The sequence below is a fragment of the Neoarthrinium moseri genome (genome assembly GCF_022829205.1).
Source record: "Neoarthrinium moseri strain CBS 164.80 chromosome Unknown scaffold37_Wmoseri_CBS_16480, whole genome shotgun sequence".
NCBI classification, from domain to species: domain Eukaryota; kingdom Fungi; phylum Ascomycota; class Sordariomycetes; order Amphisphaeriales; family Apiosporaceae; genus Neoarthrinium; species Neoarthrinium moseri.
Window position 1 is genome coordinate 368,125 of NW_026055151.1, and position 16,703 is coordinate 384,827.

Consider the following 16,703-nt stretch of genomic DNA (forward strand, 5'->3'; position numbering starts at 1 on the left):
GCTAACTAGTTATGGGTTGCACAACAGCGGCCACCTGCCAGCTCGCAATGCGAGATCTCATTGCTCAACCGCGTTCTTGGAGAAAAAGCCGCTGCATTCAGGTTGGAGAGAGTCCGGGGTCGCCCAGGGGCTGATGCATTAGCGTGAAGCGAGAGGAGGGGACGGATTCGAAGGTGGGTTCACCACGACTCAACCCGCATCTTGGATGATCAATATATCCTTCACCAGGTTGAATTAACATGACCCACGAATATACAGGGTACGGAATCAGTATACGGAGCGATGAGCGGTCAAGCACAAGTATAATGCAGAATCTCCAAAATCCAGCCCATTGTTGAGATACTTATTCGGGTTATGACGTCACCTTTAGTGAAGGGCCGCAGGAGAGAGGTGACGAGTATATCTCCTTGCCAACTGCAAATGTATTCACTACCCAGCCGCCCATGATGCTATGTAACTAAAGCGCAGCTGCGTACTCTATGGGACTGACGATACTCCCCGCGATCCCAGGTTAAGCGACACCACAAGTCTGGGTTCAATCCTCGAGCAAGTACCAAGTAATGCCGGTGTCATGAGTGGACTAACTGTCACCTTCGGCATTGATCCAGTTCTTCAGCATTAGCCAACCAGGCAATTGGCGCAACATAACAACGTCAGGAGTGTTGCGTCTGCTCTGCTTCTTAACATCGTGCAGGGCATTCGGGTCTTCGAGAGATGTGCGTTTGGTCCGCATCTTCTATGTACTTCCTCGACCCCTTTGTCACACAGATAAACGTCTACTCTCAGAAGACGTCCTCTGGCTGTACCGCATGCTTCTCGCCGTTCTCTCGGACGTGCTGACCCTTGGTGTCGCGCTTCATCGATTTGCGCATGTCGTAGGCGTCCTCGCCATCAGCAGTGGGGTCATTCACATCGTCGCCGTAATAGTTCTTGACGACGCGGTAGACGCTGTAGCCGCTCTTCTTGTAGAAATTTATGGCGCGAGTGTTGCTCTTGCGGACGAACAGGTCCATAAACCAAGCATCACCCACGTCGCCCTCCTCCTCCAGGCGTTTGGTTAAGACACCTCCTATGCCAGAGCGGCGATAGGCCGGGGCAACCGTAAGAGCAGTGATGTGGGCGTGCCAGGGCAAATAGTGAGGCGACTGCTTGAAATAGGCAGGAGAGCTTTCCAGTTTTCCCATAACTAGAGCAGCGTAAGCAATGACAGCATGGAATGACGTGGGGTGTACTGAGTTGTGACTTACCGTAGCCTACGATGTTACCAGAGTCGTCCTCCGCAACGATGAACATGCCTGGCCATTTTGCATAGTACTGCAAGTAGAATGAGGAATCGTAGGTCTCAGTCAAGGGATCCATGTTACACATGGAGATCCGGTTGAGATCATCCGGGCGGAAGCGTCGGAAAGTCACCATCTTGCCTTTTTACTAGCGGGTGACGGCGTGATGGGTTCGACAGTGAATGTGAGATATCGGGACTGGAAAGGAGGGAAGTAGGCGAGTTACGATAATTGATAACTTCGGTGGTGAGCTTGGCCAGCCAGCCGTTGCAAATGAGCGGAACTGAGCTCGATGGCTTGATTCGTTTCAACTTGCAAGATTGTCGGGAGTCGTTGGCGGACGCTATTCAATTGACGGCCGGACGCCCGTGACAAGGGAGTCGTACAAGGATACTAGAGTACTACTAGCTTTGCGTCACAGTTGGTTATTGCTCGACAGCTGTGCCGTGTGTCGTCGTCGCCGTCTGTATATAACAGAGATGCTACAGTGGTTGGTCGGGAGAAGAGGCAAGCATGGAAGTTTGATCCTAGACTTATCGATCTGACAGTGATAAGAGGTTAGGCTTGTTACCAAGCCGGATATGTCTTCTTGAGAGCCCTCTTGTGAGTGCAGCTGATCTGTGATTCTTGTCTTGAATTCGGATCAGAATATGTCCCTGTTAAGGATGATAACCTGACAGACCGGTGAATGCGAGGAGATCTCTTTCGACCAGTGAAATGCACAGGCAATGCTGCAGCGGTCGACAATCCAACCTGGAGATGCCTTGGCCAGAACTCGGCAGTCGTATACTTAATGAAAGACCGGGTCACAAATGAAAATCCCGACAAACGAACAATAGCAACTCATGTCCGACTTCTTAGGCAATCCAAGACTGCACAACGGGAATTTTGGTGCGGGACATCTCCACCCACGCCTAAGGCTTTCTGCCCCATTCCAAGAAAAATGTGCATAAATCGTGCATATCTATTAGCGCTCTCTCTGATATAATGCACAACTTGACCTCTAAACAATTACCACCAAACTGCGACTATTTGCACGACGACATACCAAGAGACCTTGTAAGTACAAGACTCCTGGCCTTATTTATGAAGCTTCTACTACAGTCGGCATTCTCCGCGAAACCATCTTCCGCACCGTCTTCATTGACCCCTTCAGCACGCTTAGGTGGCTCCCCTGGAAAGCCTCGTCGATCTCATCCAGGGTCCTTCCCCGTGTCTCCGGCATGAACACGCAGCAAACGGCGGCCGTGAGGATGAGACAGCCCCCGAACATGAAGTACGCGCCGTAGCTCGACTTGGCCAACAGCGTCGGCGTGACGAGAGCAACGAGGAAGTTGGCCAGCCAGTTGCTTCCATGCGCGATGTTCGTTGCGCTGGCTCGTGTCTTCTGTGGCTGGATCTCGGCCGCATAAAGCTTCATACCCACAGCCCATGAGACGCAGTACAAGACCGTGAAAATGTAAATCGATACGATAACGACCCACCGGCCTGCTCCCGTGTCCGCGTGCACGGCATCGCCGGCGTACAGACCACCCATGAGGAACATTGTGCATGCCATCCCAACGCCGCCAATGATGGTGTTAGTTCGTCGTCCCCAACTGTCGGCCCAAATGATCGCAGGGATAGTGACGGCGAATATCACGATGGCCGAGACACCAGAGGCAAAGAATGTCGATTGTTGCGAGCTGAGGCCGGCTTGTTGGAAGAGCAAGGGTGCATACTGTGATTTGTTAATTTAGTGATACGACAAGGTAAAGAAATGTAGAAGTTCTATGTCAAAGAGCGACAGTGAATTGGCAATATCAACTTCTGCAAAATGATAAATATGTTAGTCTTTCATGTTTCAACGGTTCTCGGGGGATACAGATCGTCAATGCATGGGGTAGATACACCGAGAGCTTAGTTGGAATGCCACTTGGCTCCAACTAGAAGCACACATATTAAAGCGAGACGATGAAAAATAAGGAATTTTGGGAGGACCGACACATAGAGTACACCGTCGATACCGCTCAGTTGCTGCATTCCCATGAGAAACATGGCTAAGAAGAGTCGAGGTCGTGACTCGGCGGAGAGAACATCGAGCAGCTGCGATTTCTTCGATTTGGACGGTTCCGCTCGCGCACCATTCCGACTGCGGTGGCCCGTGTTGGCCGCGACAACAGAATCATTCGGAACACTGATAACCTCGGCCACAGCCATGTCGTATTGACCCAGGATCTTCTCTCGGTCGGCTGCCTGGACATCGAGGTTTTCCCACGCACTTGCAGATTCGCTGGTTCTCCCACGCAGAACAAGCCAGCGAGGCGAAGGTGGGAGTAGGAGAAGAGATATGGCGGTAAATACGAAGGAGTAGGCCGACAGCAGAACGAATGGTAGACGCCACGACATTGACGATTCCACGTTGGCAGTGCCATAACATGTGAAGAACCCAACCATGAGACCTAAGGTGGTGAGGAGTTGGGGCCCAGAAGTGAGAGCACCGCGATATCTGGGAGGTGAGATCTCGCAGATATACCTATCAACAAACAATCAGCTGCTCACGATAGTCTTCTCATGGTACATGGGGGGACTCATAGCTTACACCACTAACGTTCCCATGTAGAGACCCTCGCCAATACCCTCGATAATTCGGCCGGTAATGAACATGCCAATGTGCATAGAGGCAGCTTCGAGAGCGGATCCTATGGCAAAGATCAGGGAGCCGATGGCAATTCCTCGTTGTCGGCCTAAGGCGTCTGCAAGTCTACCGGCGAAGAAAGAGGATATTGCGGCAGGTATAAGTATTGAAGAGACAATTAACCCATGGATTGTCGGGGAAGAGTCGCCGACGGATTGCTGAAAATCTTTCATAACTGTAACGGGTCCAATGATGCCAGTGTCGATGCCGAAGAGAAAGCCCCCAAAGGAGCACATGATACTGGCGGTGACATAGCGCGGTGGCTTGTGCATATACTTGGAGACCTTCATGTTTGCGGAATACTGTCGGTATGAGATCGCTCCTGTCGTTTAACTGGTAGGACTGGGTATCGGGTTTGAATCCTATCCTAGAACTAGAAAGGAATAAAGAGGGAGCTTTGACGACGTAACAGACAATGCAAACCTTGGTCTTTTATAAGAGTGTCGAGACGCTGTGAATCAAGGGCGCATTTTCATGGACTTGGGATTGCATTGTATCACTGACAGTTGCGATATTCCGGCGTATGCGCAATTGATGAATACTGTCAGACTGCTGCAATCCCACGCCCTGCGAGGTCGGCCTAATCCACAAATGGCTCAAGATACGCGCTTACCGTAAAATATACCACAATTGGCCTAGATCGAATGCGGCGATTCAGGCCAGTACAAGAGTGAGAAACACTCAGTCGTAACATTTACCTTTTTTGGAAGTGGGAGTATGCTTCAATGATGATATTCCTTCAATCATGAAATGGCTAGTGTAAGCCACATTTCCTCAATCATGATAGACACCATTTCGCACTCCCTGTTGTACACAATGTTCTCCAAACTTTTGCGCCCTTGCGATGAGCGAACCCACTTTGCACACTCCCGGCATGGCTGTGTAGAGGTGGTGAAAGCGTGTTTGCATAAAGCAATTGTGCAGAAAGAAAATGGCCATTCACAATATTATAATTAAGAGAGGCGAGGATGACAGAAGTCGATCCATATGTGGGTGAGAACCATCTGTGATACGCATGCATCTCCGAACGATCTGTCTAATAACTGGTCTCTTGGCACACTATGAATTGTACCAGCGCCCAGGCTCGACCAGCTGCTGTAGTTTCTTAACACGACTCCGAGTGCTGAAGCCATGGCGAGTTTCGACATCGCCAAGCAGCGCCCAGAGCGCGGTCTTTTTGTCTATGCCATGAACATGCTTCGCAGCTGTAGCAAATTGGAAGATCAGCTCCATGAGAGTGAAGCACTCGGCAGGGAGGGGACTTACCAATGAAGAGAGCCTGGGGAGAAAAGCTCCGTACGCTTTGAGGTACGTCGGCCAACGCTATATTCGCAATTTCTGTTGCATGATGCTGAATCTGGTCCAAGTTAGAATACCTCTTCAGATGAACAGATCTGATGTTCTTGCCTGGTAGGTATGGGACGGCTGTATTATGGAGACCGGCTCGGCGTATAATAGTATATGAAGTACGTGATACCACATCATAGCAGTTGCTACTCGGACGAAATGTTTGGTTATAGTATCTTTGAGCATTCGTGGGTCGACTGACTTACCTGCAGATGGAACGGCAAAGCATCTCTTATGGAAGCCGCGATCATCAGCCATGCCATAGTTGACTCCTCGGAATGACGCCGGTAAGCTACGAGACCATGTTTCAGCGTCGGTTTGGATAGCTTGTCGCTCGTTGCTCATTGGGTCAGGCGAGCCGGGACCATAGACAACATTGATGGCCCGCCCGACTAAGCAAAGTAGCTGATTGCCAAGTACATCCTCCTCGACATTTCCTTCTTGCCAGCTAGTGTGCCATTTACTGGGATCAATTTGGAGCGTCGTCTCGTTCACCAGGGCCACTGTGATCTCGTGCCTAACATATATCCAAAAGTTGGCACGGTCCATACCTAGAGAACGTGCACTAATACCACGGCTCATAATGAGCACCATAGCCCCATGAAAATGCCGTTTGTGCTCCTGGCCCTGAGCTGCAACCATTTCGTAACTCGAAAGCAGTATGGTGGCTGTCAGTGCGTCTTCGTGAGGCGCGTCGCTAGCCAGATGGCGGATCAATAGGCGTAAAGCATCGCCATAGTAAGTAGAAGCCGGGGCAGCCCAAATTTGGCCAGATGGTAGGAGGCTTAAGTGCTTGGCTGTAAATGCGCAGATGCTCTTCATCAGAAGCTCTGATGTCAGGCTTCTTCTGGGCACCTCTCGCTGGTAGGAACAGCCATGGTCGAAGATATCCATCCAAGTGGCGACTCCAGCTTTGTACTTGGCCAACAGATGCGCCGTCTCTGCGTCTATTGAAACGGGGCCAGGCTCAGGAGGGGGCAAGCTTTGGGGAGTGACGGCTCCCGCTGTGGATGCGGTAGAGGATGGCGATGGTGACGAGTGCGTGATGATTGCCGTATCTGGAGCTGAATTCAAGCCTGCATTGGGTATGCAACCGTTGAAGAGGTCCCACGTCGACGTAGGCAGCGTTGGTGACCTCTCGGGTTCATTTCGTGAAGTCGCGGAGTTGCGCGTCGGCACAGGCCACGCGGACTGTGTTATGATATCAAAGGGCTGACAACGAAGATTCAGGCGCTCGCAGTTGCTGCAAACAGGCCTTTTCTCGTCACATCGAGTATGCCGCGCTTTGCAGGTATAGCTGGTGGTGAGATTAGGATAGCTTAGAGACATCAACTTGCGGAGACGAACACTTACCACCCTATAGCAACAGGAAGTGAACACTAGATACTGCGTTTGGGCTAGCACTGAGTATGCACTCACCTGTTCTCCTGCGTGTCGCCCCCCTGCGCCGCTTCTTCAAGACAACACCTTGGCCTGTCAAGTCTGGTGGTCTTGAGTGGACAGCATCCATCTTGACTACTTTGTAAGCCCCTCGAGGTGGCGTAAGTCAGATAACTGCTTAGGCGATCGGTCAGCGCCGAGTTGTTGCATCTGATCCTGTGCCCAATCAATTCAAATGTCGCGTGAGGCGACCTTTCCATATCACGTATCGCAAGCGAGCTGGACAATCCTAAACACCGCGAAGTCTTTGCTGGGTAGCGAACTCATCAGGTATTCATAGCAGGTGCCTGTTCCGTAGACCCACATTCGCGACGTTCTGTAATCAAGTCCCTGTTGGGGAGGCGCCTGTGACAGTCGTACAAACCCAAAAGGATAACGGCTCCGAATGACAGACTGTTGTGAGCAGAGTTCTAGAAGCCTGACAGGACCTGGATACGCTGTACTGTAGGTGCATAGACATCGAGACGACAACGCCTGTAGATTTGTTCGCAGTCTTGGCTGTAACTTGGACTTTGCATGCAGTCAGGAACTAGTCATGCCTGTAGTTCGCAGGGCTCCCTAGGGGTACCCCTAACGCATGCCAGGCACATAACTTATTAGTTGGGCTGCCACGCGGTCGCGCTGCCATCCGTGGATCCATGGATGCTGCACAGGGCGGCCCGCCAAGCAAGACCAGGGAACCCCCACCAACAGCGCAGTCATTTCAGTTTGACAGCAGGCGGATCGTCAGGGTGAATGAGCACAGTCTCCACTCGACAAGAGCAGGCCGAAAGTCCGGACAGTGTGTCACTTGGCGTCGTGCAATCAGCCCCGGGCCGGCGCCTCTCACGAAAGACTCTTCAAATGTTGACAAGAAGGCAGGGCGTGTGATTCGATCATTGCGCTCCCCGGACTCGACCGGCCCCAGGTCAGCTGCCGCGTTGTCCAGGCGCAATCTTGTGATATAGACTAAGGAATCTGATATGCGAGGCCAGCATCAATCAAACCTCCCTGTCCGTCTCCAGGCCCCTGGGCTCCACTTGACAACAGTAACCACGACAAAGAGAAAAAACACAACAGACGCAGCAGCACCCTCGTAATAATAGAACGACAAGTCGTCCTGCCTCGAGCGAGCGACCGCTTGCTGCAAGGAGCAACATACACCCCGGCGCCACTGTTTTCCATACAAAGGTGCCTACGATACGAAATCACGAAGTAACGAGTCTCGGCACGTCGCGACCCGCCGGAGAACAAACAGCACCCTGCTTTCCAGACGACTCGCCCTCAGCGGTCGCCCAAATTTTGATACCCAGACGGCCAGGAGACCCACGCGTCGAGTCCCAGCCTGTCGCCCGCAACCAGATCATCACCATGGCCTCGTCGCCGCGAACACCGCGGCACTCCCGCCAATCCTCCATGATGGAGAACAGCTACCCACACTCGAGCCCCGGCTCGTCCCCCGTCGCACGCCGAGCCTCCAAGTCCTCGACCCAAGACCCCATGACGCCCTTGCGCAACAGCATGAACGACCAAGACATGAGCATGTTCAGCGGCACCCAGATGGAAGGCGGCGATAACGGGCTGGGGAACCTCGCAGACGAGCTTGCCGACGCATTCTCCGAGGACGAGGACGAGGAGGGGTACTACGAGGACGGCGAGCAACCCCCTGGCATCAGCCTCGACCTGCCCGAGGGTGACGGTCGGGAAGGAGTCGACGGCATTCGAGACAGCGGCGTCGATGTCGAGAGCCAGGGTGATCAGAAACAACTGCCGAACAGGAACAAAGCCGCAGCCCTATCACTACCACCCAACATGAGGGGACACCGCAGACAAGGGAGCCAGTATGACGGAAGTGAATATGGTTCAGACTCCGATCTCGAGTCTCCCGGCATCCCTCCCAGTCTCGTCGCCAGAATGGATGCTGTCGAGTCGCTGGCAAGGCGAGGCACGGATGGCGGCCCTGCCGACGGAGTCTTCAAGCGCGTAACAGACGGGCTCAAGGACCTAGGATCACAGTCTGGCGTTGAGGGCAGCACCACTCGACTGATCACCGCGCACTCGGCTCTGGCGACGCACCTGGCACACCAAACCAGGCAACTACACAATCTGACCTTTCCGCTCTTGTCACCACTCGTGGCACCCCCTGATGCCGAGACCATCGACGACTTACTACCGCTACTCGTCTCCCTTGCCGACGACATGCCAAGACCTACCACCTCGGCCTATAATTCCCTAGCAAACCTACACTCCGTCACCTCGGACCTTGTGCAGACCCTCAACTACCTCTCAGATACCCTACACATGTCACGCCAGACAACGACGACGGCGGCCAGGCGGCTGAAATCCGCCAAGGAAATGGTCGCCGAGATGAAGCGCGAGGAGGAGCTCAAGGAAGAAGGCGAGAGGTGGCTCAACCGAGGAAACTGGGGTGAGAGGCTGCAGAACCGGGAGTGTGCAGGCGTGTGTCGGGACGTCGTCGGTGGCTTTGAGGAGGTTTGCAATGGTTGGCGGGCTAGGCTCCTCGCACAGGCCGAGTCAGCATCGTGATTCCAAGCATTATCCTATCCACAGCGCCGTGACTTTCTGCCACGGTGGACAAGTTCTTGAACACTGCCGATTATAACAGTGTAGAGCTTCGAGGGGCTCTTAGGTTCAGACATTTTTGTGCGGCGTTGGCTATGATTTAGACCTGTCCGCAAGGTCACTGGTATAGAATGCGCCAGGCCACTATTCTCGTGGCTGGGGCTACGTTAGATGAATGATGTTCTGCAAGAGATACATATACATACACCAATGAGACTATAATATCCTACCAGAGGTGTTGAAACATCCCCTCTAAAGAGATACTTAACATCTGGCAGAGTCAAACACTATACAAACCGACCTGAAGAGACTCAATCTCCCCGAGCTAATAACCAGGTTAAGTATTGACTGCGTTGCGTATCTTACTCATCCGCAGTTGACCAACACCTTTGCTGCGTTGTGTTTAGCGCTACAAAGGGTTGAAGGGGCTTGACAGTTCAAATCTACCGAAGTCTTGCAAGTTCCTGGGTGTCACAGTTCCATGGGCCCACTACTCTTGCATGCCTATATGCCTGTAAAATTACTCCGCAACTAGTCTAGTTAACTAGCACCACGCTGACTTCCAAGATAGGTCAGAAGAGCTTCTGCAGCAGCCGATCCCAACCCAGTTGCTACGCAGACAATCGAGTTTCTCAGAACACGCCCGTGTTTCTTAAATCCCAGTGTTGCCTCACATGCCACTGAGTATAAAAGAATTTCGAAATCACATGCGTTTTTCTGATGCAGGACGAATCCTGTAATCCTCCCGCGTCTCGCTTACGGTGTCGCCCAAGTTCGACGTCCAACGGCCCGGTGGAGCCCTATGCGAGAGCAGACCTGCGCCATTGCGTCAATTGGCGGGTGAATAGGCCCTCTTACTTATTAGCCGCGAGAACATCACCCCACGCGCCGAGCCCCCCCTCACCCCTCGGGGGGATCCAGGGCCGGCTGGGCTCGGGGAGGAGTGTGATTCGCCCTTTTGTTTTATATCGACGCAGCGACTCAATTCTCGGGAGTTGGATAGTATCTCAATTATACTTATTTACTTAAGTTCTGAGCACCATCGCAAGTCTGTCTCAGGTGCTGGAGTCCAGTTACAAGACCGTCACACATTGGAGGACCATGGAGCCAAACAAGGGTCTCGTTCTTGGCTATAATGGAGTGCACCCGTTCTCCAAAGTAGAGATCAAGGATAGGGCCTCTGTGCAGGAGCTGCTCCGGACTTTGCTCGACCCCCTCGAGCCGTTCTTCTCCCCGTTGAAGTCCAGAGTCAGATGTCCGGGAGCTACCGCAGTCAGGTTCGATCAGACCGCATCGGAGGTCGAGGGTATATGCCGGCCTCTTTGGGGTCTAGCCTGCCTGCTGGCAGGTGAAGGGGAGTACCATGGTACCGAATGGTGGGTTGAAGGAATCAAGGCGGGTACGGACCCTGAGAGCCCGGAGTACTGGGGATACCCCCGGGACAATGATCAGAGGATGGTGGAGATGTGCCCCCTTGGGTTCGCTCTCGCCGTCGCTCCTGTATTTTGGCAGTCCATGAGCGAGAAAGAACGAGACAATGTCGAGGCGTGGTTGGGCAACTCGATCAACGAGAAGAAGTACGTTGGTCCACAACTGCACCCTTTTGCTGACGATGCATATCTGACCTGGCTTAGTATGCCCAATACCAACTGGCTCTGGTTTAGAGTCTTCGCCAATCTAGGCCTGAAGAAGAATGGGGGGAAATTCTCCCAGGAGAGACTCGACAGCGACATTGAGCATTTGAATACGTTTTACCGTGGTGACGGGTGGTCCAATGATGGGCCTGAGGGGATACACCGTAAGTGCGAAATCTTAGAGTTTTTGTGAGACCTTGTTAATCAACCCTTTCAGAGATGGACTACTATTCATCCAGCTTTGCTATCCACTTCCTTCAGCTGCTGTACGCGAAATTGGCGGGCGAGGAGGAGCCGGAGAGGGCAGCAGAGTTCAAGAAGCGAGCCCAGATCGCTGCGCTAGACTTGGCGCACTACTATGACAATGAAGGTGAGCAGTTTCTTGTAACAAACATTACATCAGGCTGACAGGAAGCGTCAGGTCGCGCTATCCCCTTTGGCCGCAGTGTAGGCTATCGCTTTGCCATGGTTTCGTTCTGGGGTGCACTTGCGTACGCGGGTGTTGAGTTGCCAGAGCCACTTACATGGGGTATGGTCAAGGGCATCGTTCTTCGACATCTCCGATGGTGGCAAACGCAGCCTGATATCTGGAGTTCCAGTGGTACGCTGACGATCGGGTACTCGTACCCGAACATGTATGTAAGTACCGATTCCTGCCGACACGATTATTCGTCTTCGCTAACCACACTCAGATGGCTGAGAACTATAACAGCCCGGGTAGCCCGGTAAGGGCATTATGTTCTTCCAGCTTGATCGGTCTCACTGACTCCTGGTGTTAGTATTGGGCTTGCCTGGCTTTCATTTGCTTGGCTGTGCCCCCCGAGCATCCGTTCTGGACTTCGGAGGAGGAACTTCACGTGGGCAAGATACCGGAGATCAAAGGGTTGAAGCAACCGGGCCACATCATGAGGTTAGTTTATGACCATGAGCAACATCCCAGAGCTAACGGTTACTAGCCATCTCGGTGGCCACACTATGCTCTTATCCAGCGGTCAAGCATGCAGCTACCCCATGAAAGGTACGCACGCGAAGTACGGAGCCTTCGCGTATAGCAGCGCCTACGGCTACTCTGTTCCGCCGGGTTTGTTCAGCCTGGAACAGTATGCGCTGGCGTCACAGCTTGGTCTTTCTGATGACGGCGGAGAATATTGGAAGACACGGAGAAAGTCCGAGTACGCAGGCCTTGAGTACCGGGATGATCAGCCTGTTCTTGTGTCAGTCTGGAAACCGTACCCAGATGTCACAGTGAGGACAATTTTGATTCCGCCCCAGGAATCAACTCCAAATTGGCATATACGGGTGCATAAGATCGAGGCCGGAAGAGAGGTCATGACCGCGGATGGGGCCTTTGCAATCTGTAACCAGCGGTCAATCGATGGACGCTACCTGGACTTATATGATTCCGAAAAGTGCGAAGGCACCTTCCCGAAGATCATCGGCAACTACGATCTCAACACCCCTGACGGCTGGGCGAAAGGCCACCAGGGTGCATTTGCCGTCTCCAAAGGCGCAGTAGGCATCAAGTCGCTCGAGGACAAGGTCGAGCGCAACGCCATGTTAGTGAATGCCGACCCGAATTCGAATCTGGTCGAGAGCCGCACCGTCATCCCTACTCTGCAACACACCATCAAGCAGGGAGAAGTGGTGTGGTATGTCTCGGCAGTCTATGCCAAGCCGTCTGGCGAAGGAGTCCCGAAGCAGAGCTATCTGGATGGATGGGACAAGGTACCCGATATTCCAGGGTGGCTGAAGGCCGAGATTGGAGCATAAAATCGAGACATGAACTCTCTCGTTGGTCGAACTTGGCCCGCCAATCTATATAGCATCTGTCTTGGCCGAGAATGCAAGGTCAGTTGTTGGACAGTCAAATTATCAATTATACGGGCGGAATTCGATTGTATCGTTCTTGGTTCCCATTGCGATAGTGCATTTGACTAGCAAGGGTATGTAACTAGACTGAAAAACCAATAACCCAACACGATATTACTTGGAGCAATCGGGGAGGTGCATATCCAGCTGCTGAAAGTGCCACCTCTCATTGGAGGACTTCCGAGCCAAGACCAGGCCTCCTTGAGTTAAAGCAAATCCTCCCAAAGGGCTGGCTACCATGATGCTATTCCGGGAGGTTGTCGCACGAGCTATGCTTCGAAGCGTGTACGGCCACGGTCATCACAGTGAAACCGGTACTTGAAATTCTGAATCAATGACAGACACGTGGGCGAGTGCGTCAAAAGCCCTATATTCTTCTTCGAGGCATTCGGCTAAAGCTTCCCCAGGTTGTTCCAGTCATTCCCCAAGGACCCCTCCCTCCCCCCAACGGCTAAAGGTGGGGAGAGCGTTTACTATTCATCCGTCGCCATATAGTAGGCCAGTCACACAACCTGGGGAAAGTGAGTTTAGTTCGAATCCGCACACATCTGGGAGATACTTGAAGTCGTCACGTACGGTGCAGATCCTGAGACAATAGTTCAGCCACGTGAATCCCCAAGAAGACGGTCAGCATTGCGAAGGATGCACCTCGATAATCCTACCCGAGTCCCCTCCCAGTCTTCTGGAAAGCCACTCATCTCGGTCTGCAGCACCCGTTACCCAGTGCCTGCTCACCGGGTAGAGCAGTCGCGTGGCTCAGCAGCAGGTACAGTGACACAACGGCTCTGCTGGGTGCAGGCAGGCCTAGAGCGTGCAGAGCTTCCCCCTGTCGGGCCGTTGTCCTAGCTTCAAATCATCCCGTCCAATCGTTGTTCTGCTCGCCGGGTGTGGGAGGTATAAGCTCCGTTGATTAATTATGGCCTAGCCAACAGCATCCCCGGCTCGAGGCAAGGAGTCTTTCGTCTGATGGGCTTCTTGATCCCTGGTGGACCACGTCCTGTCTGGTGGGTTACACGATTGTGCCTCCCCCCGACACCCAGCCCATGTTTCCCTTCTGTCGATGTGTTCCCGACCATCTGGGGAGGAGGCTTGCTCGCTTGCACCAGCACGTTGACGGTTTCTCCTGCATTTTGTGCATAGAAGAAGAATAGTATCCGGTGTAACCCAGCGGCGTAGTCAATCCGAATATGGCCTTTGCAACACTGATCGTAAGCTGAACCCGGGGCCTACCCGGCCGTCCGTCTTGCATATTACATGCGTACCAGCCCACGCTTCGAATCCTTCTAGTCTTCCATTTATGTGTTCTAGAGCGGTGGTCTCGTTTCTTTTGCTTCCCAAAAAAGATCGTCGCCTCGCTTCAGCACGCAATGAGCCTCAACTGACAACGGAGTATCTCGGCCATTGCAACATAACAAATACTACGCAGATACTTGGTAGTCCCATTCGTAATGGGGAGGACTTTGGTGAAGGTCCTGAGGTTGGTGGTTAGGAATGATGCTATGCGAGATGAGTGTGTATTATCAACGTCGACGCGAACCGTTCCCGTGTCCGACTAATACCGATATAGTCCTCCACAAATATATGGATGGAGAGTGTTTGCATTGGTGTGCGCATCATGGTGAGACTAAGATAATATTAAAGATGGTGTTTCGGCGCTGTGCTAACTGGGACTGTAGTTTTGGTGGGATGCTCTTTGGTTGGGAGTAAGTGAACGTGGCATCACGATGCACCATCATGCTGACACCTTCAAGTATCGGCGCAATAGGAGGTATTCTGATCATGCCGAAATTTATGCAGTGCGTCTACATTGAAGAACACCATCTACCACGACCAGCTCTGTTAACGATACTAGGGACTACGGCATCGACGTAAAGGAGAAGGACATACTATCGGAAAACAGTAAGTGTCCAACCTGGAATACCAATGTCATAACATAATCTAACAAGACCTGCAGTCGTCTCGACATTGCAGGCCGGTTGCTTCGTCGCGTCGCTCCTTGTAAGTCCCCTCCTGTAATATCTTTCGATATGATCAACTGGCTCACTAACGACAAAGGCCGGCCCCTTTTCCGACAAATACGGGCGAAGATGGTCGCTGATAATATCCGCAATCATCACCTGCGTTGGCATAGCACTCCAGGCAGCCCCGACGCTGAGCCTTCCCATACTATACGTCGGTCGGTTGGTGGCAGGATTCGGAGTAGGAGCAGCTTCGATGCTTACACCGTTATATGTTTCAGAATGTGCACCAAGAGCTATCAGGGGTGCTTTGACGGGCTGTTACCAACTGTTCATCGTCAACGGGGTCATGCTATCGTTTTGGTAAGCCCGAAAAGCACACCTCGAGGTATTCATGCTAATTTACCAGGGTGAACTATGCTACGCAGTACCACTGGGAGGATAGGAATGTATATTTAATTCCGCTTTCACTACAAGCAGTACCAGCCATGTGCGTAGAACCTAGCTTCTCCGCTGGAAAGAAGTCGCTGATTGCAGGTCTAGTTGCATGATAGTGGGCATGCTTTGGTGTCCTGAAAGGTTTGTATCCCTGTCCATCTATTCCAAGGTACAATAGCATTAAGTCATAATCTAGCCCCCGATGGACCGCGAAGATGGACGACTGGGAGAGAACAACGTACATCCTGTCCAAACTTACCAACTTACCAGAAGATCACGAATACATCGACCACGAGCTCTACGGCATGGCCGAGCAACTTGAAATTGAGCGTCGTCTCGTCGGCGATGCAACAACTTGGATACTACTGAAAGAAATGTGGCTGATCCGAGGCAACCGAAACCGGGCCCTTATCTCGATCGGGCTCATGGTATGCCAACAGATGACGGGAGTGAATGCCATTGTGAGCACTTCAATTCTATGGAATACAACTTGACGTTCTGTGACTGACACGCACGTTTGCAGAACTACTATGCGCCTCAAATGTTCCAAGCTCTAGGCATGAACAGCACGGAGAGCTCTCTTTTTGCTACGGGCATCTACGGCGTTGTCAAAGTCGTCGCCTGCCTGGCTTTTCTGATTTTCGCCGCAGACTCGCTGGGCAGACGGATGAGTCTACTATGGACAAGCATAGCTCTCTCTATTTCCATGTTCATCATCGGGGCGTATATGTATATCAGCCCGCCAGTGCAAGGCCAGCCGGCAAGTCAGACACCGTCTTTTCCAGTTGCTTCATGTTAACTCGAACATTGTACAGATACCCCCTTTCGGCTATGTTGCCCTTGTTTGCATCTTTCTATTTGCAGCGTAAGTTCCCTATAGTGGCTAAGCAGTCCCTCTAAAATCTGATCACTGAGTTATACCCATAGCTTCTTCCAATTTGGTTGGGGCCCGTGTTGTTGGATCTACGTCAGTGAGATACCCAGCGCACGTCTCAGGGCCATGAACGTCGCACAAGCAGCAGCGACGCAATGGCTATTCAATTTTGTAGTTGCAAGAAGTGAGTGCAGTGAAACATTTCGCATACCTCAGCGCTTCAAAACTGACTTTGACCAGCTGTACCTACGATGATGAAGAACATGGGATATGCCGGCTACGTGAGTGACAAGGATTTCTTTGCTACCAGCACCAAGAGTCAAACACTAACATGATTGTTGCTTAGGGAACATATTTTCTTTTTGGGTCTTTCTGCGCAAGCATGTTTTTCTTTGCCTATTTCTTGATTCCGGAAACGAAGGGGATGAGCTTGGAGAAGATGGACGAGCTCTTTGGAATCACAGACATGCTGCGTGTCATGCAAGACATGGAACATCGCCGGCCGTACAGCCACCGATCCACCGCCGAGTACGAACTGAAGGAAGAGGACAAGTGGCAGCGGCTGTCAGGATAGTAGATGCTTAGGGACCTCCCATTGCGTCCGGCTACTGTAGCGGAGACCTG

General features: G+C 52.2%; 6 protein-coding genes across 6 annotated transcripts; 3 read left to right on the forward strand and 3 right to left on the reverse strand.

The window, feature by feature from the left end:
• Positions 1-782: 782 nt before the first annotated feature.
• Positions 783-1,416, reverse strand: JN550_008737 (uncharacterized protein; the record flags this gene model as incomplete). Its single annotated transcript, XM_049320731.1, has 2 exons — positions 783-1,186; positions 1,248-1,416. 2 exons carry the CDS (start codon positions 1,414-1,416, stop codon positions 783-785), a joined length of 573 nt encoding a protein of 190 aa, XP_049169395.1.
• Positions 1,417-2,364: 948 nt separating this feature from the next.
• Positions 2,365-4,247, reverse strand: JN550_008738 (uncharacterized protein; the record flags this gene model as incomplete). The annotated part of the gene is made up of 3 exons (XM_049320732.1): positions 2,365-3,000; positions 3,276-3,795; positions 3,871-4,247. The coding sequence occupies 3 exons, from the start codon at positions 4,245-4,247 to the stop codon at positions 2,365-2,367; spliced, it is 1,533 nt and encodes a 510-aa protein (XP_049169396.1).
• Positions 4,248-5,016: 769 nt separating this feature from the next.
• On the reverse strand, positions 5,017-6,814 carry JN550_008739 (uncharacterized protein; the record flags this gene model as incomplete). Its single annotated transcript, XM_049320733.1, has 5 exons — positions 5,017-5,162; positions 5,224-5,280; positions 5,511-6,495; positions 6,573-6,601; positions 6,724-6,814. The coding sequence occupies 5 exons, from the start codon at positions 6,812-6,814 to the stop codon at positions 5,017-5,019; spliced, it is 1,308 nt and encodes a 435-aa protein (XP_049169397.1).
• Positions 6,815-8,094: 1,280 nt separating this feature from the next.
• On the forward strand, positions 8,095-9,270 carry JN550_008740 (uncharacterized protein; the record flags this gene model as incomplete). The annotated part of the gene is made up of 1 exon (XM_049320734.1): positions 8,095-9,270. One exon carries the CDS (start codon positions 8,095-8,097, stop codon positions 9,268-9,270), a length of 1,176 nt encoding a protein of 391 aa, XP_049169398.1.
• A 1,137-nt stretch (positions 9,271-10,407) lies between these two features.
• Positions 10,408-12,710, forward strand: JN550_008741 (uncharacterized protein; the record flags this gene model as incomplete). The annotated part of the gene is made up of 6 exons (XM_049320735.1): positions 10,408-11,104; positions 11,158-11,310; positions 11,362-11,579; positions 11,633-11,665; positions 11,720-11,850; positions 11,897-12,710. The coding sequence occupies 6 exons, from the start codon at positions 10,408-10,410 to the stop codon at positions 12,708-12,710; spliced, it is 2,046 nt and encodes a 681-aa protein (XP_049169399.1).
• A 1,547-nt stretch (positions 12,711-14,257) lies between these two features.
• On the forward strand, positions 14,258-16,653 carry JN550_008742 (uncharacterized protein; the record flags this gene model as incomplete). The annotated part of the gene is made up of 15 exons (XM_049320736.1): positions 14,258-14,286; positions 14,377-14,427; positions 14,486-14,512; positions 14,561-14,605; positions 14,662-14,708; positions 14,764-14,807; positions 14,865-15,130; positions 15,177-15,257; positions 15,311-15,346; positions 15,402-15,666; positions 15,729-15,821; positions 16,021-16,070; positions 16,133-16,263; positions 16,320-16,360; positions 16,426-16,653. 15 exons carry the CDS (start codon positions 14,258-14,260, stop codon positions 16,651-16,653), a joined length of 1,434 nt encoding a protein of 477 aa, XP_049169400.1.
• Between the last annotated feature and the right edge of the window lie 50 nt (positions 16,654-16,703).